Raw genomic sequence first — 27,351 nt, 5'->3', positions numbered from 1 at the left:
TCGGAACAGGAAGAGGATTTCAGAGGATCATGATCCAGGAAGGCTGCTTCAAACAGTTTCACTTTGAAATCTTACCAGAGCTGGTTTGTCACCTCCTGCTACAGGTGCTTGGTGAGGACAATCTTTATCTGTTGGTGATTTTAGGACTTTGCTTTGGGGGAGATTTTCCTGCCTCTTCTTACCGGCTCCCCATCTGTCTTTAATCTCTCCCTTTTCAATGACAATTACATCAGACATTAGTGTAAGTGAGCAGGTATGTACACACACACACACACACACACACACACACACACACACACACACACACACACACACACACACACACACACACACACACACCCCAGTTACAGTCATGTGACCACCTCCACTCTCAATTGTCTCTACAGCCTCATGACATGCAGCATGAGGGTTACCATGGTTACTACTCAGAGTGGGAAACCAACACCATCCTGTCACAGCAAGCGAGCTGGAGGTGAAACAAACACGTGTTTGATAAACTGTGTTGAAAACAGGACGTCAGAGATTCTGTGGTTTTGTGTCTATGACCTGAAAACATGCTCAAACATTATTATGACTTAACGTGTGGAGAAAAAACACTTATGTGGTCGAATCTAACAGTTTGTCAATATGACTCAGGTGTTGGTTTCCTCTCAGGATGATGTGTTCAAGACAAACTCTGAAACTCCGCTCACCTGTCTGAACTTCCACTCCTGCTCCTGCTCTGACTCTTTGGGCCTCAGTGGGTCCTTGAAATCCTCCATGTCCATGGAACCGGGGTCATACTGTCCCAGCTGCAGCGGCGGCGGCGGTGGCGGCAGCGGCGGCTCAGGGGGCAGGTTGCGTTTCAGCGGGTCATTGGACAATTGCACCTTGTTAATGCGCTGAGCCGCTCGGTTGTCTCGGGCTTTTTGCTGCCAGAGAGAGAAAACACCTCGTTCACACAGATGGTCGAGACAGGATGCCACGTGTAACGATACCAAAATAAAGCACTTGCTGTTACTGAGCAGTTTGACCTGGTTGATGATGAAGTCTTTAGGAAACAGCCGCAGTCTCTTTTAAAATGCTCCACATACACATCAATCATTTCCTTTACTGAAGTAAAAGTTAGAAATGTTTGTGTTCAGCCAGTGTTATCTGGTGTTTTTTACAGTGGCCCTGAGAACTCAACGCACTGCAACTTAAGAAAACACATGCAAGTAGACAAAACACAAGCAAAGTCCGGTTGTTTAATTGTGTGTATTTCGTATTTTTGAATTGGCAGGCTAATAGTAAGCAAAACGTCAACGCTCGGTTAACATTAGACATCTGCAGAAATATCTGAATCATGCGATCACATGTTCCAATATCAGACGGACACCGACTTTAACAACTCCAAACTGCAGCCTAACCCTAACAACTGGACGTGTCCATCACTTTTAGTTGTCCTCTGGAAACACTTCCATTCGTTTTCTGTAATTGCAGCGCGTTTCTGGAATGTGTTGTGTTGTGCGTAACATGTTGTGTTGTGAAATTGATGAAGATGTTTTCTTACTTTGCTTGTGCTTTGTCTACTTGCATGTGTTTTCTTAAGTTGCAGTGCGTTGAGCTCTCAGGGCCACCGTAGTTTTTTCATCACAGAGACATTTTAACCTCGAACAGCTTTATAAGAAGAATCAGTCACGTAGACATGAACGATCCAACACTTTGTGCTGTTTTGTTCTTTACTGTTGGACATGATGCATTCTTAATGTCTAATAACTTGAGTTAATAATGTTGTGATGACAACTTTGTTCAAAATGAACTTCAGGACGTCGTCGAGTCAAAAGCCAAGAAACCTGTGGTTTGTCTTCAAGTATCATGTGAGTGACGGAAAAAAGCACTTTTTTAGTCTTGATTACAACTCAAAGCACTTTACAGTACAGTTTACTGCCATTCACTCATTCACACACACATTCATACAGTGCATTTATAAATAAATCATAATATATATACATACACACAAATATCATATATACAATAAACATGTTTATTATTGCCTAATTAAAATATATATAATATTTCATGAAAACTAATCCAAGTCAAATATAAAATACACTCACCACAAAGGGGGCTCTGTCCTGAGAGCTGGCTTTTCTCCACAGCTTCGCAATCTGCTTCACCCTGGTGGACCAGTCTGACACACAGTGAAGCAGTAATAACAATTTAAATTCTTATTCTTTACACTGAACTGTTTTAACCTCTGTGTATATATGTATATATATATATATAAAAATATATAAATATACCAGGATGCTGCTCCCTCAGCTGGGGGAAGTTAGTATTACTGTAGAGGACCGGGGCGACAGTAGCAAGCTCTCCCAGCGTTTCTTCTTTCTCCCACTTCAACATGCCCCTCTGAGCCGTCGACATCACATCCTGCGTGCCCTCTCCAGCTGGCTGCTGATTGGTTGAGGTCAGCACAGGTGTGGGGCCTGTCGATGCACTGAGGACAGGTCCTCCAGTGGGGGGCATCCTAAAGCCTGCTGGAGCCTGGGCACCGCTGGTCATCATGGGATTGTTTTGAAAGTGAGGAGCAGCTCCCATCAGGCCATTCATCAGCGGCAGACATGGAAACGGAGCAGCTGCTCAGAGACAGAGTTTGTTTGTTACTGTGACGTCACTAATGATCAGTGTAAAAACAACTGAAGGACCAATAATGAAATAAATATCCAAGACAATCTGTGAGTGGTGTGTGTACCTGGGTGGTGGGTGTGTGTCTTGCTCCCAGCAGCACTGTGTGTGTGTCGGTTTTGCTGTGGTTGGTTGTTGCTGCTGTTTGGACTGAGAACAGCAGTGAACACCTCCTCCACGTCCTTCCCCTCCAGCTCTACACACACACACACACACACACACACACACACACACACACACACACACACACACACACACACACACACACACACACACACACACACACACACACACACACACACACACACACACACACACACACACACACACACACACACACACACACACACACACATTAGTTTTCTGTGCTCGTGGACAGTTTGCAGTTCTCAGTTGAGTGGGACTCTCAGTCTTACCTGGGATTTTGTAGAATCTGCTGAGGATGGCGCCTGAAACAAAGCAAAAACATTTCTGATCAGGTACTGATCAATAACTAATCAATACTCTGAAACTGTGTGTTCATTCTCTGTTAGATTTCTTCTACACAACATTTCTAAAACTTCTTTGGTCCCACTTAAAACTCACCATCAGTCACCATTTTGTCCAGCTCAGGACTCAAGATAGCATCCAGAGGCTCTTCCTGCACCGCCCTCTGGCCTCGTCCACCGCTTCCTGTTGGCTCAGAGGTCAAAGACGAGTCGTCGGCCATGGAGCTGATGTCCAGTCCAGCTGAGAGACAGACAGAGAGAAGAGTTAGTGTTTCTGGAGCCGAGGAAGAAGACCAGACAGGGTTATCTGGAGAAGAAGAAGAAGTTCAGTGATTTTTGGAGAAGAAGATGAGTCAGTGTTATCTGGAGGAGAAGAAGAGTCAGTGTTATCTGGAGGAGAAGAAGAGTCAGTGTTATCTGGAGGAGAAGAAGAAGAAGAAGAAGAAGAAGAAGAAGAGTTAGTGCTATCTGGAGGAGAAGAAGAGTTCAGTGTTATCTGGAGGAGAAGAAGAGTTCAGTGTTATCTGGAGGAGAAGAAGAAGAAGAAGAAGAAGAAGAAGAAGAAGAAGAGTCAGTGTTATCTGGAGGAGAAGAAGAGTTCAGTGTTATCTGGAGGAGAAGAAGAAGAAGAAGAAGAAGAAGAAGAAGAAGAAGAGTCAGTGTTATCTGGAGGAGAAGAAGGAGAAGAGTTCAGTGGTATCTGGAGGAGGAGAAGAAGAAGAAGAGTCAGTGCTATCTGGAGGAGAAGAGTCAGTGTTATCTGGAGGAGGAGAAGAAGAAGAAGAGTTAGTGCTATCTGGAGGAGAAGAAGAGTTCAGTGTTATCTGGAGGAGAAGAAGAGTTCAGTGTTATCTGGAGGAGAAGAAGAAGAAGAAGAAGAAGAAGAAGAAGAAGAAGAGTCAGTGTTATCTGGAGGAGAAGAAGAGTTCAGTGTTATCTGGAGGAGAAGAAGAAGAAGAAGAAGAAGAAGAAGAAGAAGAAGAAGAAGAAGAGTCAGTGTTATCTGGAGGAGAAGAAGGAGAAGAGTTCAGTGGTATCTGGAGGAGGAGAAGAAGAAGAGTCAGTGCTATCTGGAGGAGAAGAAGAGTTCAGTGTTATCTGGAGGAGAAGAAGAAGAAGAGTCAGTGCTATCTGGAGGAGAAGAGTCAGTGTTATCTGGAGGAGGAGAAGAAGAAGAAGAGTCAGTGCTATCTGGAGGAAAAGAAAGAAGAGTCAGTGCTATCTGGAGGAGAAGAAGAAGAAGAAGAGTCAGTGGTATCTGGAGAAGAAGAAGAAGAAGAGTCAGTGTTATCTGGAGGAGAAGAAGAAGAAGAGTCAGTGCTATCTGGAGGAGAAGAAGAAGAAGAAGAGTCAGTGGTATCTGGAGAAGAAGAAGAAGAAGAGTCAGTGTTATCTGGAGGAGAAGAAGAAGAAGAGTCAGTGCTATCTGGAGGAGAAGAAGAAGAGTCAGTGTTATCTGGAGGAGAAGAGTCAGTGTTATCTGGAGAAGAAGAAGAAGAGTCCGTGCTATCTGGAGAAGAAGAAGAAGAGTCAGTGTTATCTGGAGGAGAAGAAGAAGAAGAGTCAGTGTTATCTGGAGGAGAAGAAGAAGAGTCAGTGTTATCTGGAGGAGAAGAAGAAGAAGAGTCAGTGTTATCTGGAGGAGAAGAGTCAGTGTTATCTGGAGAAGAAGAAGAAGAAGAGTCAGTGTTATCTGGAGGAGAAGAAGAAGAAGAGTCCGTGCTATCTGGAGAAGAAGAGTCAGTGTTATCTGGAGGAGGAGAAGAAGAAGAAGAGTCCGTGCTATCTGGAGAACAAGAGTCAGTGTTATCTGGAGGAGAAGAAGAAGAAGAAGAGTCAGTGTTATCTGGAGGAGAAGAAGAAGAAGAGTCAGTGTTATCTGGAGGAGGAGAAGAAGAAGAAGAGTCCGTGTTATCTGGAGGAGAAGAAGAAGAAGAAGAGTCAGTGTTATCTGGAGGAGAAGAAGAAGAAGAAGAGTCAGTGTTATCTGGAGGAGGAGAAGAAGAAGAAGAGTCTGTGCTATCTGGAGGAGAAGAAGAAGAAGAAGAGTCAGTGTTATCTGGAGGAGGAGAAGAAGAAGAAGAGTCCGTGTTATCTGGAGGAGAAGAAGAAGAAGAGTCAGTGTTATCTGGAGGAGAAGAAGAAGAAGAAGAGTCAGTGTTATCTGGAGGAGAAGAAGAAGAAGAGTCAGTGTTATCTGGAGGAGAAGAAGAAGAAGAGTCAGTGTTATCTGGAGGAGAAGAAGAAGAAGAGTCAGTGTTATCTGGAGGAGAAGAAGAAGAAGAAGAGTCAGTGTTATCTGGAGGAGAAGAAGAAGAAGAGTTCAGTGTTATCTGGAGGAGAAGAAGAAGAAGAGTCAGTGTTATCTGGAGGAGAAGAAGAAGAAGAAGAGTCAGTGTTATCTGGAGGAGAAGAGTCATCATGTCTTACCAAACGGAGAGGGGGAGCGCTCTACCTGGAACTGACCTGAAAACAAATACACAAAGTCACTCTCCTTCTTCGTTGGTGTCAGGATTTAGTTGTCCAGCAGTGATGGCGCCCTCTGTGGACCAGCTGACAAATATCACAGAACATTCTTTACTGCTCATAAGGATCAGTTTTAAAGTCAAGAAAATTTGATTGAAGACTATTTTAAAATATACACAGTAGAAGTTAAATCCGTGGTCTGTTAATTAAAATTCTTTCTGTTTGTAAATTTGCTGTAACGTGTTCGGAGATGCGAGTCATCTCAGCAGCGATCATGCTCATCATCCTGTGGAGAACACTGATGTTTCTGTGGGGACTGAAACAGAAAAACCTCTGGGAGATTAAGTTATGTGTGTTAATCTCATCTCACTAATTATCTCATCTGCTGGTGTTAGAAACAACTCTGCTGTAAATATTCCACTGGACTCTTGAGTTCAACTCCGTGTTGAGAAAGATGTTCATTAAACATCACATGACGAGAAGAAACAGCGCGGATGAAGAGCTATGGTGACGTGTACCTGTGTGTCCTGTAGCCAGGATGTGAGGGTCAGTGCTGAGAACATCAGACAGATCCAAAAGAGCTTCCTCCGAAAAGGCTGGATGTAACACACACACACACACACACACACACACACACACACACACACACACACACACACACACACACACACACACACACACACACACACACACACACACACACACGATGAACGAGCCGCTGATAAAGACTGAAAATAGAAAATAACTTTGTAAACAAATAAAAACTCACGCAGTGTTCCTTGTTTATTGTTGGTTGCCATGGCACCGACTAGAACTGTGGTAGGGGAGGGGCCATGTATACCAGGGGCGGGGCTTTTCATTTTACCCACTGCTGCTCCCAACTGGCTGCCTGCGGGCTCTGGCCCCGCCCTCCTGTCCCCCTGCTGGCTCCGGTCCAGGAGATCCCGACCAAAGAACGCTTCCTGGACGAGAGGAAGAGCCAATCAGGACCCTGGGATTTAATTTGTGTGTGTGTCTGTGTGAGAATGTGCATTACCTGGAGATAAGATGGAAAAGCCTCCTCCAGCTTCGTCTTCTTCTTCCTGTACCTCTTCTTCGCCTTCTCCATTGCCTGGTCAGCAGCAGATGCCATCTCCATGACAACATCAGCCCCCAACAGGGCTGATGGGATAAAAACATTCATCATTAATGTTTTAACTGCATGTTGTTGTTCTGACACAGTGTGTTTGTGACATCAACGTGAACTTGTGATGGAGGCGGGGGCGTGTCCACAGCAGCAGGTGTCTCACCTTCGTCTCGGCTCAACCGCGTCTCTGTTGAATCTTTTCTGCACAGTTTGATTCTGCTCGGACCGGCCTTCCCTCCACGCTGACGCACCATGAACCCCCCGATACCTGGGTCACAGAGACGGGTAGAGATGAAGACAGGAAGCTAAGTGAGTTGAACGGTTTTACTTCCTGTTGTTTGTCATGTTCATCGTCAGTTGGAAAAACCGACTCCTGGGAATCAATTTCCAACCTATTTCCTGTTTGCCCAGAAAACTGAGACTTACACTTACACCCTTTAACCCCAGTTATCTGTCCAAGGGACAAACCAGGAGACGACAACACACGTTTACACAAAATGATCAGCTCCTCACCAGGCCTGTACGGTTTCCTCTTCCTCTTTTTGTTGCCGTCAGTAACCTCGGGCTCCTTGGTGACGTCATCGTCGGGGGCATGGTCTCGCTCGGGGCTGGAGTCGGATTTCATCTCACACTCCAAGTCACCTGAAGATCACACACACACACATCAACCAGGAAGTCGCTGCATCAGCCTATCACAGACAGACATTCTTGCTGGATTATCTCTCGTGTACCTCAACATCCTCCCGACCAGAGAGAGAGAGACTAAAAACATAAAACCATGATAACTTCCTTTGAGACTCAGAAATCACTTTGCTGTGTCTGATGAGCTCGTTAACATCCGATCATCCAGCTGTACTCAATGTTGTCTTAATGTTCATGAACAGATGACAAGAACATGTTTGTTGTTCTGTGAACCCGCATCATCTCAGTGACAGTCCTAACAAGTACAAAAAGACAAATTTGTGTTTCACGTGAGTGACCTCTGACCTCTGTGATCAAGCTCAGTAGGGTGGTCGGGGTCTGGCGGAGTCTGGAGGACAGAGACACTGTTCTGATTGATGATCCTCAGCTTCAGTTTGGGTTTACACCTGCAGACAGGAAACAGCTGATCAGTGTTATGACTCATCACCAACAACAGCAAAGAAGACCAGGGCAGCGAGTTTACCTGCGATACCGGCGCGGTGACGTCAGAGGTTCAACCAGAGACTGGAGGTGAGACAGACCCGACTCTGTGAGACACACTCCGTCCTGAGTGTAGGTCTTTGTTTCTACACACACACACACACACACACACACACACACACACACACACACACACACACACACACACACACACACACACACACACACACACACACACACACACACACACACACACACACACACACACACACACACACACTTACTTACTGAAACATGATAATAAGCATTTGTATATAATGATATCAATGAATAACGTTAACATGGAATATAAAATAATATGGAATATTAAATACAGGGTTACTGCTACACTAACAGTGTCACATAATAAACAGAGCTTCAGTATATAGAAGGGAATAGAAGGGATATACAGTGGAAATATATATATATATATATATATATATATATAACAGAAATAACGTTATCATTCTAAATACATATTTTATGTTTTGATGGTCTAACACTACTAGGGCTGCACCTATTAATAATTTTTTTATCGATTAATGTAAAGATAATTTTTTAGATTAATTGATTAATCTAACGATTATTTAGATTTCTAACGATATTTATGAAGTCAAAAACTGGTCAAAATAAATTTTCACACTGAACTGCATACTCTAATAAGTATGGGTACTCTAATAATAAAATAATGAAATAAATATAATTTTCTCGTTTCAAGTAAAATAAGGTTAGTCCGTGCTTTGACTGTGCGCAGCCACTTTCCTTACAACGCACATTTCATCGACGTATTAACAGAATCAAAGCCCTAAACACTACTACTGTAGTAACTGCTTGAAGTCCTGCACTCGAGTAGATCGGTGTTAGTGTGTGTTAGTACATTGAGTGTGCAGCCTCCTGATAACTGAAATCTCATAATCTCGTTTTTTTTATGTCAATACTCTTTTCTTTTTATTTATTACTTTAAAGCTACATAGCCAATGTTGTTTTTGTGTATTTTTAATAAAGGAGTGTATGTTGAAGTAAATGGGATTCATTATTTTGTTTTTGATTGTGGTATCGAATTGAGTATGGAGAATCGTGGAATTTCATGGTATCGGTATCAACTACCATGACATCCCTAAACACAGCTAGCTTTCATGCTAATGTGCCATGCTAGCTACATGTGCTAAGGAGAAGTACACAAGAAACAAACTCCACAACCAGATGAACGCAGACAGCTGGCTCTGATGTCAGCAGGACCTGTGTTTACTTTGACATGATTGACTGCTGCCTGTGCTGCAGCGCAGCCACAACGCAGTTCAGCAGCGTGCGACGCCACCAAAGTCAAAAGCTGCTTCAGACACTGAACTTTTCTCTGGAGGATCACGTGTGAACACAAAGAGTGAGACTCAGTTTCTCTTTCTCCCCCTGAGCTCCTGTATAAAGTGTAGATCCAGGAGCAGTGTGAACAGCAGAGGATCCTCCACTGATTCACTGGGAGTTAGTGGGGGGGGGGGGGGAGCGTCTAACACGGGACACAAACATGAAGAAACTAAAACAAATCTTGAGTTTGTGGCGATCAGAGCTGAAGGTGTCAGGTGATGTCAACATGATCACGTGACCTCTGCAGCAGAGGTAACACGTCACTTCCTGTCTCTGTCTGCTGCACCCGGCTGCCCCCCCTCTCACCTGAACCATGAGGAGGATCTGATGCAAACTCCGTGGAAACTCTGGAGACAATTATCTGGATTTGACCTGGAGGTCATGTCTGAAAATGTTGAAAGTGAACGAGCAGCGTTTCTCACCTGGTTCTCTCACCCTGGAGACAATCTGAGCCATGAAGGGAGAATCAAAACTGTCCGAGCACCCTGAGACACACACACACACACACACACACACACACACACACACACACACACACACACACACACACACACACACACACACACACACACACACACAGTGTTATACATTGTGAATTTCATTGAAGAACTTCAACTCAAATATGAGACTCGTGTTTTTACCGTACGAGCTGCGACCGTGTGACCTGCACAGCGAACAGTCGAAACCTTCATCAGCAGCGACCTCCACCTCATCATCAGTGGTCAGGCCCTGACACACAGCATGGACCCACCTGTGCAAGTGCGCACACACAGGACCAATGGTCATGTAAATGATTTACAGGTTGTGGGTTATTTAGTCTCCACCCACACTGATACATTTTTATTTGAAACTCATCACTGTCACTATGGTTACGCCTGGCACACAGCTGTTACACCATTAGTGTGTGTGTTACCTGTCACACCGCTGACACTGTAGTATGAGGTCCTCCTGTGTGTAGTGTCTCTGACAGAGTGGACAGCGGCTCAGACTGGAACATGGTCCACAGCGACTGTAGTTACTCTGCCAATCACAGTGCAGCCCAGGGGAGGCAGAGCCACACTGAACACACCACACACACCTGAGGATGAAACACACCACACTGTTAGAGAGAAGAACAGACACACAGACAGGAGAGGGACAGGAGACAGGTGGACAAACAGATGTCAGACAGATGACGGACAGTTGAACGCACCACTTGCATTTCCAGGCTCCTTTAGGTACCGTGAGGAGGGGCGGGTCCAGACAGTAGGTGTGATAGCTGATGTCACAGTCGTCACAAAGCAACAGTCGTGCAGGGTCGCTGGCCTCACCACAGGCCTCACACACCGTACATTCCAGACAGCGCCACCCTTTGGTCAGGACCACCCGTGTAATCTGAACAAAGAATAATCTGATTACAGACTTTCTAGAGACACAACTCATATTAAAAATAACTCAATCACTGATCAGTATTGATTGATGAACAGTAATCAGTGTGTCAGTGTACTGACCTTGACGTTGACACAGTAGGGATGATAACACTGTCCACACTGGGAGCAGGACAACAGTCTGCCTTCAGCACCCTGACCAAAACTACCACACACCACACACATGTCCTGTCCACACGCACACGCACACACACACACACGTCAGATTGTTCCATGTTTTACTTTTGAAAGTATCACACTTTGATTCCAGGTGAGTCCAGGTGAGTGTACCTGTCTGAGGGTGAAGTGGTCGCCAGTAGAGAACATCACCACCGTGTTGTGCATCGAGTTTTCCTCCTCCTCCTTTGGCTGGAACGGTTCCACGTACCCACACTGACACACACAGAACTGTAATCAATATCTGCTGCTGATCAGATGTTAGACTGTGAGCGTGTGTGTGTGTGTGTGTGTGTGTGTGTGTGTTCTTACTCCTGGTGACACAGTCAGACTGTCCTGAGTCTTCAGTCTGCTCCTTCCTCTTCCTCCTCCTCTTCCTCCTCCGACACCTCCTCCTCTGGACCTCCTCCTGCCGGGAAACCCTGAGCCACGCCCCTGAGTAACATCAAAACATTGAAATAATTAATTTACATGACATGTGATGTTCTTGAAAAAATTCAAGAACTTTTGTCTATCAAAGCCTTTCCAAGCAGTTCCCAAATGTCCTAAACTGACTTTAGTTCCCAAATTGATTTCACAGCACAGCCTCTGCTGTGAGGCTCATGTAAAACCTGATGCTACGTCCCCTGGTGGTTTGGGGGGAGGTGTAATGAACTATAACAGTTTGTTTCTCATGACCTGAGTCACACAAACACATGAAACTAATCAAATTTAAGTAAAACTGAACGATCACACACACATTTAGTGGGCAGGTGTTAGCAGACAGACAGGCAGACTGAAAGAACGAGTGCAATTGTTTTTCACACTATTACATCCCAGATGGGGGGTATGAGTCATATATAAGCCTATCAGAATTAGAGTGTGTTTCCTTACCACTCTCATGCTCCAGAGGGGGGAGTCCGGTGGTTGGGTCTTAGGGCTGTCCCACCCTCCCTCCCCCGTGGAATCCTGGGAGGATGAGGGGGGGCTCACCCCCCTGCGACTACTCCACGAACCCTGAGTTAGGGAGGAGGAAGGTGGTTGAAGTGAAGGAGACCAAAGAAAAAGGAGAGGGAGACAAAATGCAGTTACGTGAATGCAATCAAACAGTCACGAAACAAAACATCAAACTGAAAGAAAACCTAAAAATCTGGCAAAACTAAGACAATGAGACAACGTTATCATGACAACATGCAACCTGTCAATCAATATGGTGTACACAAACGCACACACACAGCTTGGTGTCATGTGAAGAAGATAAATCACAGCGCGATTAGTTTTTCCTTTATGTTTGTGTGCGTGTGTGTGTGAGAACCAAGCCGAGTTAATTATGCAACATTAGTGAGGATGAGGAGGAACATGTTCTGTGTGGGTGGTGCTACTTTGCGTTAGCCCCCTGGTGATGTCACAGTGGCCGCCAGTTGAACCCGACACCACTGTTCAACTCAGCAATACCACGAGAATGACGACAACAAAAATGTCAACCACTCCCTCAAACACTCAAATGACTGAGTCATTTTATTTATTTATTTAATCTACTATAAACCCAGGAACAATGAGAAGAGATCAATGATCAGGATCAATAATTTAACTGACAGAATTCTGAACGAATAGAGTGAGAGGATGTGATTTGACAGACAGCTTTTTAGAATGACTTATTGCTGGGCCCTGTACTATGACGCAGGATTTGTGGTCATCAGGTTAACTTCAGGTTTCAGTCCTACGAAGCTCGTTCACTTGTTGTCGGGGTAAATCACCATGGTAACTTATCTGCTGTACAGTTTTTATATTTAAATTTCTTCTATCTCATATATAACCTTTTTTTAATTTGCATTTATTTTCTTTTATACTATGCACCTTTTGGATTGCTGCTAAATTTCGTTGTACACTGTGCAAGGACAATACAGGGTTCTATTCCATTCGTTTATTCTGGATGTTTGTTCTCCTCTGATGTTTATTATAGAACAGTTTGATCCTCGTTGTGAAATATGAGTCAAACATATGTAAGTCAAACTGTCCATGTCTGTAATTGGGCATATGCCATAAACCCCGCCCCTTTTACGTGCACGCTCAGATCTTGATGAAGAAAGCCTGAGTTAACTTAACGAGTTGATAACCAGCGTCATGTGACCACTTAGCCTGACTGTGATTGTTAGGTTAAATTAAGCCAGATTACGGAAAGATATCCTGGATATGTTGAGCTCGCTTCGTCGTACAGGCCACTGGTCCCAGTTCAGGAGCATGAGCGTAAATACACCTGCTGGGGTCAAAGGTCACATACCTGTTTGACCCTGGCTCGGCCGGGGGAGAACTTCCTCTTAGAGATGGCCGGTTTCCCCATGCCGATTTTAGGAGTGAAGGGGAGCACAGTGATTGGAGGAACCTGAGGTAAAAAAAAAAAGAAAAAAGCACAAGGTCAGTTAGTAGGAAGAGGACAAAGAAGGAGACGTCAGTAGGAGGAGGAAACAGGAAGGAGATGTCAGTAGCAGGAGGACACAGGAAGGAGATGTCAGTAGGAGGAGGACACAGAAGGAGACATCAGTAGGAGCAGGAAACAGGAAGGAGATGTCAGTAGCAGGAGGACACAGGAAGGAGACGTCAGTAGGAGGAGGACACAGGAAGGAGACATCAGTAGGAGCAGGAAACAGGAAGGAGACGTCATTAGGAGGAGGACACAGGAAGGAGACGTCAGTAGGAGGAGGACACAGGAAGGAGACGTCAGTAGGAGCAGGAAACAGGAAGGAGATGTCAGTAGGAGGAGGACACAGGAAGGAGACGTCAGTAGGAGCAGGAAACAGGAAGGAGACGTCATTAGGAGGAGGAAACAGAAATAGATGGTGACCAGTATGTTTAAGAGTTACCTTGGACAGAGGTGGAGACTCTCTGGCAGAGGGGGGGGACCTGAGATGAGGTGAGGGTGGGGAGAGCGGAGGTGGGGTGACGAGAGCTCTGGTGGGGGAGGTTTCGGGGGATGCCTCAGTAGAGAAGGGAGACTGTCTCAAACGGATGGAGAGGTCATCTAAAGGTCTGGAGGAGGAGGGAGGAAACCTGAGAGTCCGACCCTTTCCCCAACGGGGGAGGGGAGGCGGGCTGGGGGAGGAGAGGTGTAGGAGGGAGGGGGGAGGAGTCGATGAGGTCATCAGCTCCATCACCTCCTTGTCAAAGGAGGAGTCCAGCTCCAGCACAGGGCTCAATGGCTCCTCCTCTTCCACATCTGATTGGTCCACTAGCTTTGTGCCCTCCCTCTCCTCTTGATCCATCCTATCTATCTCTCCCTCTTCTTCTTCTTCTTCTTCTTCTTCCTCTTCCTCTTCTTCTTCTTCTTCCTCCTCCTCCTCCTCCTGCCTCTCCCTCATTGGTTGTTGCCCAGCAACCACCTCAGGAGCAGCTGTCCGGTCTGATGCAGGCTGTGGCATTTCAGAAGGCTCCTCCTCCCTCAGTAAAGGCTCAGCAAGTGGCTGATGCTCATCTTTGGTGGGTTGTGTTGCCGCAGCAACAGGTTCTTGGCTCTGTGATTGACTGGAAACTATTTTGTTCTCAAGCCCCGCCTCTGCTGCTGTCCCAGTCCCGTCTCCTCTTTGATTGGTTTGCTGCCCTTTCTGGGGGAGGTCCTCCAGAGGAAGAGATGGAGGACATGGAATGTGGGGGGAGCAGGAGGGGGGTAAGGCAGTGCTGGGAGGGGAGGCCTCAAGAGGTCCAGCTCTAGAAGGAGATAGTGGTGCAAGGAGGGGTGAGACAGAGTGTGGCAGACGAGGAATGGGGTGGGAAGGAGCCGGCTGAGGGAGTAAGGGGGAGGAGACAGCAGTGTTAGGAGGAAACTGGTCCTGATCATCTTCTTCCTCTGACGTCTCAACAGGCTCCTTCTCTTCTTGTCTCTCCTTTATCTGATGAGACACCACCTCCTCCACTTCCTTCACCTCCTCCATCTCTTCCACCTCCTTCACTTCGTCCACCTCCTCTTGCTCTGGAGCTTCACTGTCTATCTCCTCCTCTTCAGTCTTTTTCTCCACCTCCTGCTTCTCAACCATGCTGATGTCTGAAGAAACAAAAACACGTATAAACTCAGCACTTTTAAGATGATTCAACAGACACTGACACACACACACTTTTTTAGTGAAACTCACCCTCAGTAGCTGCAGAATTCCTCTCTGTTTCTGTGTCTTGCTGGGGGCTGGAACCAGACCAAACATCCCGGCTTCCAGGACCATCATCAGACTGAACAGGGCTAACAGGACCAGGACAAGGGCTTTTTTCACACTGCACAGGACTAGCAAGAATAGGGCTAACCGGAGTGGGACCAGGGCTAGCCACACACCTCATTGTGGCATCGGGAACAGGACTGGACCTAATTTCTGGCTGCACAGGGCTGACAGGACCAGGACTTGGGGAGGTCGGTGTATAACCTAGATCCATGGGACCACAAACAGGACTTTTAGCTAGGCTACTGTGCACAGAGTTGTCTTGAGTGTGTGGCACGGGGGATGAATATGTCTGAGCAGGACTGAACTGTGAGGGGACAGGGAGTGGGGGACTAGCAGGTGTTTCACTAGTGTGACTAGTGCTAGGCATTACAGTGTTATCCTGAGTGGGGCTAGAAGAGACAGGACTAGAATGGCTGACACTAGCCTGAATTGAAGTAACATCAACAGAGGGGGGCGCTCCTTGATACAAGGGCCTTACCAAGGCAGTATTTTGTTGGTTTTCAGGAGCTGACCTGTCAGGGTCTGGGTGTGGACTAACTGGGAACTGGTCAACCTGGCTCAGACTAGCCTGGTTGAAGCTAGCAGCAGGTAAATCATCAAGTAGGAAACTGGAAGGTTCTGGACTCATCTGCATGGTTCTGTCTGAAGACACATGAACAGGATCAAGGTGAGCTGCACTCGGAAGAACAGAGCTCTGTATTATAGAACTGGCCAAGGTGTCCATATCAGGATTTGAGCCAACAATAGAGGGGCTCAGATGTGCCGTAAGGCCAGAAGTGGTTCCAGTGTCGAGAGATGGGCTATAATGTGGGCTACCTGCAGGGCTATGATAGGTTTCACTGGCCTGAGCTCGCCTGTGAGGTGGACTAACACAAGCAACAGAAGCATGTGCAGGGCTGATGTATGTTGAGTTAGTTAATGAGGGACTCTGTCTTTTGAGAGGACCTGAGTGGACACAATTAGAGGTGCTCTGTGTGTGAATAGGACTAGCTTGACCAGCAGGACTAGACCTAGGTGGACTGTGGATGACACCAACATCTATTATGCTAGCCAGGTGAGGACCTGTCTGGCCACTGCAGTCTGAGGTAATGTTGCTCAGACTTTGGCTAACAGAGTCAGTAGCTGGGCTAGTACCAGTCAGCATACAGTGTGGAGGACTAAAGCTAGCAGGAGTAGTCTGTGAAGAATTGCAGCTAGATTGGACATGTAAGGGACTTAACTGAAAAGGATGTGTGGGTCTTTGGCTCATCTGATTTTGTGTGAGCTTCAAAAAAAACCCAACAGTGAGACTGGCTCTCTCTGAAGCATCAATGGTGCCCATCAGACTGTAGCTACTGTCTGTGTGGACTGGGTCAGCATTAGTAGCATTTGTTTGAGCTTGACTGCTGGGCATGGAGTTGGGATAACCAGCTTCTGACTGAATAAGTAGAGTTGGTTGGTTGACCGCTACTTCAATCTCTTCATCCTGACAAGAGGGGGGGTGGACGGGTCCAGCCAATATGGCTGAGGGGTTACTCTCGGAAGCTAAAGGGCTTACGTGGGCAGGGCTCGTCTCAGTTTGCATGGAGCAAGCACAAGCCTGAAGAGAGTTGGCAGGACTAGTAGGCATTTCACTGGTATGTGTAGGGCTAGCACTAGCTTGGCATGTACTAGCTGACCTAGCTTGGATATGTATGGGGATAGCTTTACCTTCCATGCAGCCTGGGAGTCTGTCATGAGAAGGCCTCTGATGAATGTGGCTAGCTAGGTGAGGATTTTCCTCAGTTTCATTAGCACAAGGTGAGAAAGTTAGGCTACTGTGTTCCGCTGAAGTGCTAATGTGAACAAGGCTTTCTGGTGCAGGGACATGGCTTGGGCTGGACTGGTCAGGGCTATGCATGCTACTTGGAACAGGGCTAAGCTGGTTTGGAAGTTGGCCATCAGGGAAAGCAGTGGACAGTTCATAGGGGCTTCTTTCAGGTGTTTGGCCATTAACGTTTGAACTCAGCTGGGTAGGGCTGTGCTCCATAGACTCAAATCCTTTGTTATTGGTTTCAGTGGATTCCTCAGTGATTCTTGACTGTGCAGTAAGCCGAGAGGGAAGCAGGTTAAGCTGAAAAGGACTAAGAGGCAGTACAGAGTGTGCTTTAACTGGGCTAGCAGGCTGTGACAGACTACACTGTGTGGGTCTAGGTGGGGACAGTGATGGGCTACAAGGAGCTGAAATGGACCTCAACGATGCATGTTGTATACCTGTCTGGGTCAACCTACAGTAGACCGGTGAAGGGTCCTGGTTCAGTGTAGAAATGTCCCGTGAAGTCTGATGAGTAGAGTTGCATAATCCTGGGCTTTCCTGGTCCAGTGTAGATTCAGCATCCTGTATGGGACTATGTGGAGTTGAGGTGCAAATTTGTACAGGACTATGTGACGTAGAACTATGCCATCTTTGAGGGGAACTGTGCTGAGGCGGGTTGATGATGATGTTTGTAGGACTACATGGTCTATCATGTGTCTGTATGGTGATGTCCTGTGTGGGAATCTGAAGTGGAGGGCTGTATTGTGGAGAACTATGCCCTTCCTGGGTCTGACTGTTTGGTGGAGGGCTGTGTGTAAGGCCACAAGGAAGGGGACTACCCTGTGTTGGACTCTGGTGAGACTCTGTGGCTGTAAGCTGCTCCTCAGTGGAATTCTGGGTAGGGCTAGTAGAGGTGCAACTCTGCTGTCGAGGACTATCCTGATCCACGGTAGAAGTCATATGGGTAGGGCTTTGTTGCAGTTGAACAGGACATGGGGGGGGTTGTGTAGTTCCTTTACAAAGTTCTGTTGGACCGCAATAAGCATGTGTAGGGCTATGTTGAAGCAATGCTCTGCTACAGGGAGACGGGGTTCGTCTTTCTTGGAGTTCTGCTGGTTTCAACGGTGGCGGAGGTTTTGTAGTATCATGGCAAAATGGCAACAGCCTTGTTTCAAGCTCTATTGCCCCAGGGTGAGAGGGCAGTTCACTTACTTGGGGGTCTGTTTGATTAGAATGAGATGATGTCTGAATTTCTAGGGAATTTCTTGGATGAGTAGGTGCAGGACTTTCTTGAAGCTCTGAAGGATCAGGGTGAGCAGGTGCAGGACTTTCTTGAAGCTCTGAAGGATCAGGGTGAGCAGGTGCAGGACTTTCTTGAAGCTCTGAAGGATCAGGGTGAACAGGTGCAGGACTTTCTTGGAGCTCTGAAGGATCAGGGTGAACAGGTGCAGGACTTTCTCGAAGCTCTGAAGGTTCAGGGTGAGCAGGTGCAGGACTGTCTCGGAGCTCTGAAGGATCAGGGTGAGCAGGTGCAGGACTTGCTTGGAGCTCTGAAGGATCAGGGTGAACAGGTGCAGGACTTTCTTGGAGCTCTGAAATATCAGGGTTAGCAGGTGCAGGACTTGCTTGGAGCTCTGAAGGATCAGGGTGAACAGGTGCAGGACTTTCTTGGAGCTCTGAAGGATCAGGGTAAGCAGGTGCAGGACTTTCTTGGAGCTCTGAAGTATCAGGGTTAGCAGGTGCAGGACTTTCTTGGAGCTCTGAAGGATCAGGGTGAGCAGGTGCAGGACTTGCTTGGAGCTCTGAAGGATCAGGGTAAGCAGGTGCAGGACTTTCTTGGAGCTCTGAAGTATCAGGGTGAGCAGGTGCAGGACTTTCTTGGAGCTCTGAAGTATCAGGGTGAGCAGGTGCAGGACTTTCTTGGAGTTCTGAAGGATCAGGGTGAGCAGGTGCAGGACTTTCTTGGAGCTCTGAAGGATCAGGGTGAGCAGGTGCAGGACTTTCTTCGAGCTCTGAAGGATCAGGGTAAGCAGGTGAAAGACTTTCTTGGAGTTCTGAAGGATCAGGGTGAACAGGTGCAGGACTTTCTTGGAGCTCTGAAGTATCAGGGTAAGCAGGTGCAGGACTTTCTTGGAGCTCTGAAGTATCTGGGTGAGCAGGTGCAGGACTTTCTTCGAGCTCTGAAGGATCAGGGTGAACAGGTGCAGGACTTTCTTGGAGCTCTGAAGTATCAGGGTAAGCAGGTGCAGGACTTTCTTGGAGCTCTGAAGTATCTGAGTGAGCAGGTGCAGGACTTTCTTCGAGCTCTGAAGGATCAGGGTGAGCAGGTGCAGGACTTTCTTGGAGTTCTGAAGGATCAGGGTGAGCAGGTGCAGGACTTTCTTGGAGCTCTGAAGGATCAGGGTGAGCAGGTGCAGGACTTTCTTGGAGTTCTGAAGGATCAGGGTGAGCAGGTGCAGGACTTTCTTGGAGTTCTGAAGGATCAGGGTGAGCAGGTGCAGGACTTTCTTGGAGCTCTGAAGGATCAGGGTAAGCAGGTGAAAGACTTTCTTGGAGTTCTGAAGGATCAGGGTGAACAGGTGCAGGACTTTCTTGGAGTTCTGAAGTATCTGGGTGAGCAGGTGAAAGACTTTCTTGGAGTTCTGAAGGATCAGGGTGAACAGGTGCAGGACTTTCTTGGAGCTCTGAAGTATCTGGGTGAGCAGGTGAAAGACTTTCTTGGACCTCTGATGGATCAGGGAGAGATGGAGCAGGACTCTGTTGGATATCTAGTGGATCAGGGTGGGTAGGTGTAGGACTTCGTTTGAGCACTGAAGGATCAGGATGAGTAGGGGAAAGACTTTCTTGAAGCACTAATGGATCAGGGTGAGTAGGTGCAGGACTTTCTTGGAGCTCAGATGGATCAGGGAGAGATGGAGCAGGACTCTGTTGTATATCTGGTGGATCAGGGTGAGTAGGTGCAGGACTTTCTTGGAGCTCTGATGGATCAGGGTGAGCAGGTGTAGGACTTTGTTGGAGCTCATTTAGATCAGGGTGATCAAGTTCAGGACTTTGTTGGAGCTCTGAGGGATCAGGGTGAGATGGAGCAGGACTCTGTTGGATATCTGGTGGATCAGGGTGAGTAGGCGCAGGAATTTCTTGGAGCTCTGAAGTATCAGGGTGATCAAGTTCAGGACTTTCTTGGAGCTCTGATGGATCAGGGTGAGTAGATGCAGGACTTTCTTGGACCTCTAATGGATTAGGGTGAGTAGATGTAGGCCGTTCTTGGAATTTTGAAGGATCAGGTTGAGTAAGTTCAGGACTGTGTTGAAGCTCTGATGAATGTTGATTAGTAGGTGAAGGACTTTGCAGTGCTGATGGATCAGGACGAGATGGTGTAAGACTTTGCAGTAATGGTGTGCACATGGTTTTGGTAGGACTCTGTGGTGGCTCTAAGCAGTCGAGCTGGACTGGGCTATGAGTGGAACGACTCATGGGTGGATCCTGATTGCAGATTGTTGGCTGAGAAATGCTAATAGGTGATGCCTGTGTGGAACTGATTGGCAGGGCTGGAGTAGGACTGTGTGGGATTAGACTGTTTGGAATTATATCCTCCTCCTGATGCCTGCAGGTGGAGCAGATGTAACTTTCAGACCCTGCCCTGCCCTCCCCAGTCTGGACAATACACGCTGTATGGACACACCTGTAACACAACACGGAAATAAAATGTTTATTTTAGCTCAATTTCAATCATCAATCAAAGAAAGTGTGCCTCAGTAGCCCAAAGATTGGAATTAACTTTGCAAATAATTGTGCGTGTGTGTGTACCTATAGCAGCAGGTGCAGGTGAGGTACTCCTCGGGTGTGTAGAGGTCAGGCGTGTGGCCACAGAGAGGGCAGGGCAGGGCTGGGTCACAAGACTCGCACAAAAACGGGTGATTGGCCCACTGGCCTGATGACCTCACACCACAGTGACGGCAGGTTCTGCAATTCTGAAGAAATAGAGGTTTTGAGATCAAACGGGTATGTCCGAAGATCAATACTGACACCAGTGTGTGTGTGTTTGTTTATCTCACATGGCAGCTCCAGCTCGTGCTCGGCGTGTGATCCAGAGGTGGTGTGAGACAGTGTCGGTGATAAGTTTTATCACAGCGCTCACACACCAGCAACACACCATTATCGCCTCGCAACCTAACACAGGGTGGGGGTTGGGGGGGTACAGGGTTTATAGTATGTTGTTGTTTACATGTTACTAATGTTTGGATCTTAATGTTTACAGGTCGTCCGTCAGTGTGATATCTCAGTGACACCTTGAGGCACTTTCTTCAAATTTGGTTAAAATCATTCATTCATTCACAATGACTCAAGAGATAAATTGATTATGTTTTGGTGGTCAAAGGTCAACTTCACTGTGACATCATGAGTCTGGACAGACATGAATCCATCAGTTTTGATGGTGACTGTGTGTTACCTGCAGCTCTGACACACTCGACACTCAGGACAATGCCAGCCGGCCCGGCACAGGGGGGAGGAGACCAGAGGGGGATCCAGGCAGCTGCCATGGTAACAGTTACCACAGCAGCAACACATCAACAGACTGCTGACATCACTGGAACCCAAACACAACACACACTGCGAAGAGACTGGAGAGAGAAAATTTGGATTTAGTAAAACTTTTAACGTTTCCTCCTGAGCAGCTGATGATGACCAGCAGGGGGAGCTGATGCTCCAGTCGCTGCTGTTACACCACCATAGAAGAAGAGGAGATCAAAAGAGCTACAAGCGATGCTTGGTAATCGTGGTTTATGGTCAGGGGACTCTGAACAGTGAGTAACGTTCATCTACATCAAAACCAATCACATTCTACCAAACCTCATGTCACTGGTCACAGCGATGTCATCACACACCAGCTTCTTTATACACCAACAACAGTGTGTGTCTGTCTTGTGCACCGTGTGTGTGTACCTGTTTGTCTGTGTCTTGTACACAGTGTGTGTCTCTGGTTCCAGTCCTGATGAGCCCCGGCAGCAGCAGCACAGGGGAAGTGGTAGCTCCGCCCACAGCTAGTTTCCCGGCAACGCAGCGTCGCCCCGAGCCGACGGCAGAACGCACACACCTGGATAGGTGAGAGAGGAGGCGGGGCTTAGTGAGGCTGTTTTCATCTTTGTTGTGCAGGTACTTATCAGATATTGATCAGATAGAAAATGACCTGTGTGCTTCCTGAGTCGATGGCTTTGTCAACATAGAGCAGTGATTGGCCCTCGCCTCGACACACCCCCTCCGACCAAGCTGCACACTGCAGGTGAGCACAGCACTGACCTGCGTTCACACACACACACACACACACACACACACACACACACACACACACACACACACAGACAGAGAGAGAGTCAGTTTTACAAACACAAACACACACACACAGGTGGAGAAGATGAGGAACCCGTAACTTTCTGTACCTGTGGGGTCGAACAGTGATTGGACGTTGATGTCATGTGGGAGGCCGATGGGTCCAAGCTGCTCCACAAACTCTGAGGAAGACTCTGAAACAACAACACACATCAACACAGTGTAACCTCCTGACATCACTGCAGCACTCACACGTTGTTACTCTACACGTCATACTGGTGATGTCACACACCTATGACATCATGGGCTTTCTGAACTGATTGGTAACATGCTCCTCGCTTTAAATCCATTTCACAAAAGTATTTTACGTCAATGCTTCAGAATAGTTCGTAGTATTTTCTGTAACTAAGCAACCAACTCCAGGGTAGACCGTGTGCTTCCTGTATACACCATAAGACCAGTGTACATGAATGGTCATGTGACAGCTGTTGGTAATATGAATGTAGTGTACTCACCACACTGCTCCGGACTGCTGCACCTACACGCACACGCACACACACACACATAGGTTAACTGACTTGATTATTATGGGAATGTCAATTCTTATCTAGGTGGTGTGACTTTGTATTGAAGGGTATAAACAGGAAGTGAGGTTACTCACATGGGTGGGGCCTGGTTGCCACGGTAGCAGTGGTCGTGGCAGTCGCTATCTCGGTCAGAGGACGCTCTGCGGTTTAGGATGTGGAGGGGGATGTAGCCAGGCGTCGGGCCGAACACCACCAGGCGGCCCTGGCCCAGAGGAAGCTTGTCGTCATGGTAACAGAAGGCACACTGCTTCAGACTGTGGGGCAAAAGACAAGGTGTACACAGGGAGAGAGTGAGTGTGTTCAGAGCTGGATGGGCAGGTGGGTAGACACACACAAACACACAGACACACACACCGTCTCACCGTTTTTTGCTGTGTCCCAGGCTGTGGTTGGGCGAGCCCCCGGAGTCCTCTGACAGAGAGCGTTGGAACAGCGGGGACAGCGAGTCATCGTCCTCCAGCTGGGGACAGGGGGACACTAGGAGATTGGAGCAGAGACTCGGAGCTGGACTATGCCCCATGGGACTAACCCCAGGACTTGCCGCACCCCCTTCTGTCTCCATGGGAACCCTGCAGGGACTGCAGTCCACCTCTGTGGGGGCGGGGCTATGGCTTGGCCCGGGCCGGCCCTCCTCCACAGGATCAGGAGCTGGTCTGGGGGTTGAGGCGGGGCTTTGAACCGGACTGTGGTCCAGGGACAGGGAGGTGGGCAGGGGGCTGAGTCGAGGTTCTGGTCCAGGACTGTAGGTCGGGAGGTCGGCAGGAGGACCAGGGCTGGTTCTGTCCTTATCAGTACAGTGGGCTGGTTCTGGGCTGGAGACTGGGATTGTGGGACCAAGTGGATCAGGGTCCAGCTTAGACTCTGGACTAAACCTTTCTTGGCTTGGTTCTGGGTCGGGGTCAGGCTTTGTGTTAGATTTCCTCCTGGAGGATGATCGACGGCGTCCTGTGGTCTTCTCCGTCACCTCTGTGAACCACAAATACAAACAATGAACCACAGAACTGTAACATGAAACCAGGTCATGTCACAGGTGCCGTCCGTGTCACACATGTGAATGAAGGTGTGTTTGATTTCTACACCCTCTTACCCGTCTTGTGGGCGGATTTCTTCTCCGTGGCGTCCATGCTCTTCTTATCCTCTACCTGGGCTCGGCCTCGACTCGGCCCCCTACACACACACACAAATGCAGAGAAACACACATGGTCACATGTCTCTACCTGTTTGTCACATGATCAGTATACTCAGATTTGTCTTATGGCCGAAACATCAGACTTATATATTTTAATTAAAAGCCTGATTCAATAAATGAAGACAATTCACTGCAACACAAAAGTTTGTCGGAGATTAATTTGTGGAAGCAGCGGCAGTGTCGACTCCATCGCTGGTTAAAAAGTTTTGATAACAGGATTCACCAGGAGCTGAAAACACTTCAAAACCTGACCAATATTTTTATGCTTTAGAAACAAACAGATAGACGGACTGAGCTCTGCAGGAGTTGTGTGGCGTCTAACAACTTGTCACAGTCTCACTTACTTCTTCCTTGATTTGGGAGTTGGAGGAGGAGACGGAGGAGCAGGAGGGGCCAGGGGAGCAGAGCGGCCGCCGCTACCATCTTTCCGAGGTCGCCCACGGGACCGCCTCTCGCTTAAGAGGCTTGTGGCAGCGGCTTTGGCCAGCTGAGCACTGCGTCCGGCCCGAGTGACAGGTGGGGGCGGTCCCCTGTCACGAGGCTCCTGAGACTGAGCCTCAGATGGCATTCTGAGTAAAATCAAAAATCGGAAAGAAAGGGGCTTAGATTTGAACTGTTTTAAAGACACAACAAATAAAATTCCATTCTTTCATTCACAATGTGTAAAAGTAATATTAAGAATATAAGTAATAAAGTTTATATGTATATCAGCCTTCATACGAGACACACAGAATGAACATCTAAAAGCTTCATATATACACAGTATTGATTATTGATTCATAATAATGATGTCATCAATGTGACCTGGATACACTGCAGAAAAAACTATGGATAATGTTTGTTGACACCTGTGCAGGTTGTGTCTAATGTAGCAGTGATGATCGAGGCTCCGCCCACACCAACACATTCGTTTTCCAGCCTCTGAATCTGAGACTCGTGCAAACTGGTCTCGTTTCAGTTTGAAAACTCTGCTTGAGTCTGAACAGAAAGTGAGACTTTAGTAAACGATGACACGTTCTCTTCCTGATTGGTTCTCATCAGTAACGTGACTCGACTACCAGCGGTGAACACAAAGCGTCGCTAACACTTCCTGTCAGTTACAGTTCCACCTCGTCGTCCCTGCTCTGACTCTTCACCATCACTGCTCCTCCTTCAGAGGAGTTTCTGTTACTAAGCAACCAACTGCAGAGGAGACCATCTACTTCCTGTTTACATCACATGACCAGTGGACGTGAATGGTCATGTGATAAGAAACACTATCCATCAGAGTCCAGTAAAATACAGCCGAGTGGCCCAGTAACCCTCTGACAACCTGTCTATCATTACGACAAGCAGATCATCCAGCCAATCACAGCACACGACCTCCCAGAACCCAAGGATTCAACAGTAAACATCAGTGACCTTTGACCCCTGTAGACTTGATGTATTGTTTTTCTTTGCATTATTCTTTCAAGTTACCTGTCACTCAAAGTCTAATATCATTATTAGTATTTCAGAGTTTCAACTTAGTCACTTATGAAACTATCTCCAACTATGATTTCATTATTGATTTGTCTGCAGAATATTTTCAATCAATCAATCGAGTGGTTATAACGATCACAGGTTATAATTAAGTCCATTTTAACAGTGAAAGGTCTGATTCCAAAAGATTCAACGTCGAAAAGCATCTAATCTCCATGTGAGGAGCTGGGACCATTTTTCAGTTTTCTGTTGACCATCTGTTGATTATTTATCACTGATATTTGCGGTTTTAATGATGGTTTAAACCCTGATGCCTCCTCACCACAGCCCCTGCTACCTGCGACTATGGGGACAGCCTGAGGCCCAGGGGCCCCTGACCATGGGAGGGGCCCCTGACCATGGGAGGGGCTCCTGACCATGGAAGGGGCCCCTGACCATGGAAGGGGCTCCTGACCATGGGAGGGGCTCCTGACCATGGAAGGGGCCCCTGACCATGGAAGGGGCCCCTGACCATGGGAGGGGCTCCTGACCATGGAAGGGGCCCCTGACCATGGAAGGGGCCCCTGACCATGGGAGGGGCTCCTGACCATGGAAGGGGCCCCTGACCATGGGAGGGGCTCCTGACCATCTCATCACTGCTCCAATACTCATATGTGACCGAGTGCATCGTTCCAGTGTTTTCAGTGTGCGTGTCAGTGAAGCATGGCAACCGACAGCTCAACACGATGTAAGGTACAAAAACACACCTGACTAGGAAACACTCGCTACAACATCAGAAACACTGACGTTCCTGAATAGGTTGCATTAATTTACTTAAAACTTCAATGTAGTTTCTATTTCTTACGTTGAACTTTTTAAATCAGACCATACGATGAAGAGCACGTCCTGTCGTCATCACCTACGTGGGCGGAGTCTACCTATACTTGACTCTGATTGGTTTGTAGATGGCGTCTTTCTGTTTGAATGGAGAACATGAATGAAGCGCTTCATTTGGTTGCCATGGTAACATCATGATGTATCACTAGCAGCATCAGCACCTTCAGGCGCAGTACTACAGTACTACAGTAATTCCACACTAGTTCAAATCCTTTCACATGTGATATGTGGGTTCACACTAAACTGAAAAGTCTGAAGGTCTGAAACAAACAAGGTGTGAACGAGTCCTGGGTCCACATTAGTTTCTTACACAACTATTTGCGATGATTGAAGGATCAGAAAGTTGTCACTGTGTTTTAATGATCTGATCCCAGCAGATCATCTGGTGCGATCACATCACCTGACACAACACCTTCAACTACAAACTACACACAACTACACACATCTGATTACAACAGGGTCACATGTCATAACTACAGTGACGTCACTGATCAGTCACACATCTGTTCTGATCGATCAGTTCAAACCTCCAGATGTTTCAGGTCTGCGTTTCTCTGAAGTGTTGACGTCACATCTGTTCACAACTGAGTCAAACTACCTTTTTACTGATCAACAATCAAAGTGACGCAGAACAGGTGAGTGTTGTCGGCGTCACACTGAGGTGACGTCACCTGAAGCTTCCGTTCACAGATCGATCATCGACACTGACTGAGCCGCGGAAACACAGTTAGCCGTTAGCCGTTAGCTTCCTCGGACCGCCCAGTTGACTGATCACCTCTCTGTTAGCATTAGCATTAGCTGGCAGGCTAGCTGTTAGCGCGCACCAGAAACGAGCGCAGCCCGGCTCCTCTGTGCGAATCCCGCCGCACTTCGAGCGCCCGGTGCCCGCAGGAGCCGGAGACCGACGCGAGGAGGAGGATTCCGCTGCTCGGGGGTCGACGGGAGGAGAAAACACGTCCTTACTGGTTTGATGAGATTCTCCTTTTCCTCTCCAGCTTTCCAACTTCAACCGACGCGCTCACAGCAGCAGCGAACTTCTCTGACGGATCACACCCGCGTCACCGCTCCGCCGTGGCGAGCGCGTCCCAGCGAACATTCCCGAGCAGCGGAGACAGAAAAC

General features: G+C 47.5%; 1 protein-coding gene across 1 annotated transcript in view; it reads right to left on the bottom strand.

Moving 5' to 3' along the window:
- LOC117753901 (histone-lysine N-methyltransferase 2C-like) overlaps positions 1-27,351 on the bottom strand; it is a 46,368-nt gene that overhangs the window by 18,617 nt on the left and 400 nt on the right. Inside the window, exons 2-41 of the mRNA XM_034572402.1 lie at positions 24,239-24,463; positions 23,793-23,872; positions 23,068-23,671; positions 22,780-22,959; positions 22,634-22,656; positions 22,229-22,312; positions 21,979-22,088; positions 21,735-21,885; positions 21,241-21,412; positions 20,846-20,960; positions 20,598-20,761; positions 20,075-20,472; positions 17,794-20,008; positions 15,932-17,712; positions 14,939-15,898; positions 13,676-14,850; positions 13,096-13,197; positions 11,709-11,831; positions 11,148-11,270; positions 10,950-11,051; positions 10,743-10,847; positions 10,445-10,626; positions 10,166-10,330; positions 9,894-10,003; positions 9,675-9,737; positions 7,895-7,997; positions 7,717-7,817; positions 7,243-7,371; positions 6,893-6,997; positions 6,640-6,764; positions 6,373-6,565; positions 6,122-6,199; positions 5,568-5,603; positions 3,235-3,378; positions 3,066-3,098; positions 2,717-2,845; positions 2,265-2,600; positions 2,079-2,152; positions 693-911; positions 76-210 (exon numbers count right to left, since the gene is read on the bottom strand). Coding sequence (XP_034428293.1) covers positions 76-210; positions 693-911; positions 2,079-2,152; positions 2,265-2,600; positions 2,717-2,845; positions 3,066-3,098; positions 3,235-3,378; positions 5,568-5,603; positions 6,122-6,199; positions 6,373-6,565; positions 6,640-6,764; positions 6,893-6,997; positions 7,243-7,371; positions 7,717-7,817; positions 7,895-7,997; positions 9,675-9,737; positions 9,894-10,003; positions 10,166-10,330; positions 10,445-10,626; positions 10,743-10,847; positions 10,950-11,051; positions 11,148-11,270; positions 11,709-11,831; positions 13,096-13,197; positions 13,676-14,850; positions 14,939-15,898; positions 15,932-17,712; positions 17,794-20,008; positions 20,075-20,472; positions 20,598-20,761; positions 20,846-20,960; positions 21,241-21,412; positions 21,735-21,885; positions 21,979-22,088; positions 22,229-22,312; positions 22,634-22,656; positions 22,780-22,959; positions 23,068-23,671; positions 23,793-23,872; positions 24,239-24,463 — 11,452 coding nt within the window. The remainder of the gene's footprint in view (positions 1-75; positions 211-692; positions 912-2,078; positions 2,153-2,264; positions 2,601-2,716; positions 2,846-3,065; positions 3,099-3,234; positions 3,379-5,567; positions 5,604-6,121; positions 6,200-6,372; positions 6,566-6,639; positions 6,765-6,892; positions 6,998-7,242; positions 7,372-7,716; positions 7,818-7,894; positions 7,998-9,674; positions 9,738-9,893; positions 10,004-10,165; positions 10,331-10,444; positions 10,627-10,742; positions 10,848-10,949; positions 11,052-11,147; positions 11,271-11,708; positions 11,832-13,095; positions 13,198-13,675; positions 14,851-14,938; positions 15,899-15,931; positions 17,713-17,793; positions 20,009-20,074; positions 20,473-20,597; positions 20,762-20,845; positions 20,961-21,240; positions 21,413-21,734; positions 21,886-21,978; positions 22,089-22,228; positions 22,313-22,633; positions 22,657-22,779; positions 22,960-23,067; positions 23,672-23,792; positions 23,873-24,238; positions 24,464-27,351) is intronic.

This window comes from Hippoglossus hippoglossus, chromosome 20, assembly GCF_009819705.1.
Source record: "Hippoglossus hippoglossus isolate fHipHip1 chromosome 20, fHipHip1.pri, whole genome shotgun sequence".
In the NCBI taxonomy this organism is placed as follows: domain Eukaryota; kingdom Metazoa; phylum Chordata; class Actinopteri; order Pleuronectiformes; family Pleuronectidae; genus Hippoglossus; species Hippoglossus hippoglossus.
The sequence above is the reverse complement of the archived record's forward strand: the minus strand, read 5'-3'. Positions and strand labels throughout refer to the sequence as shown.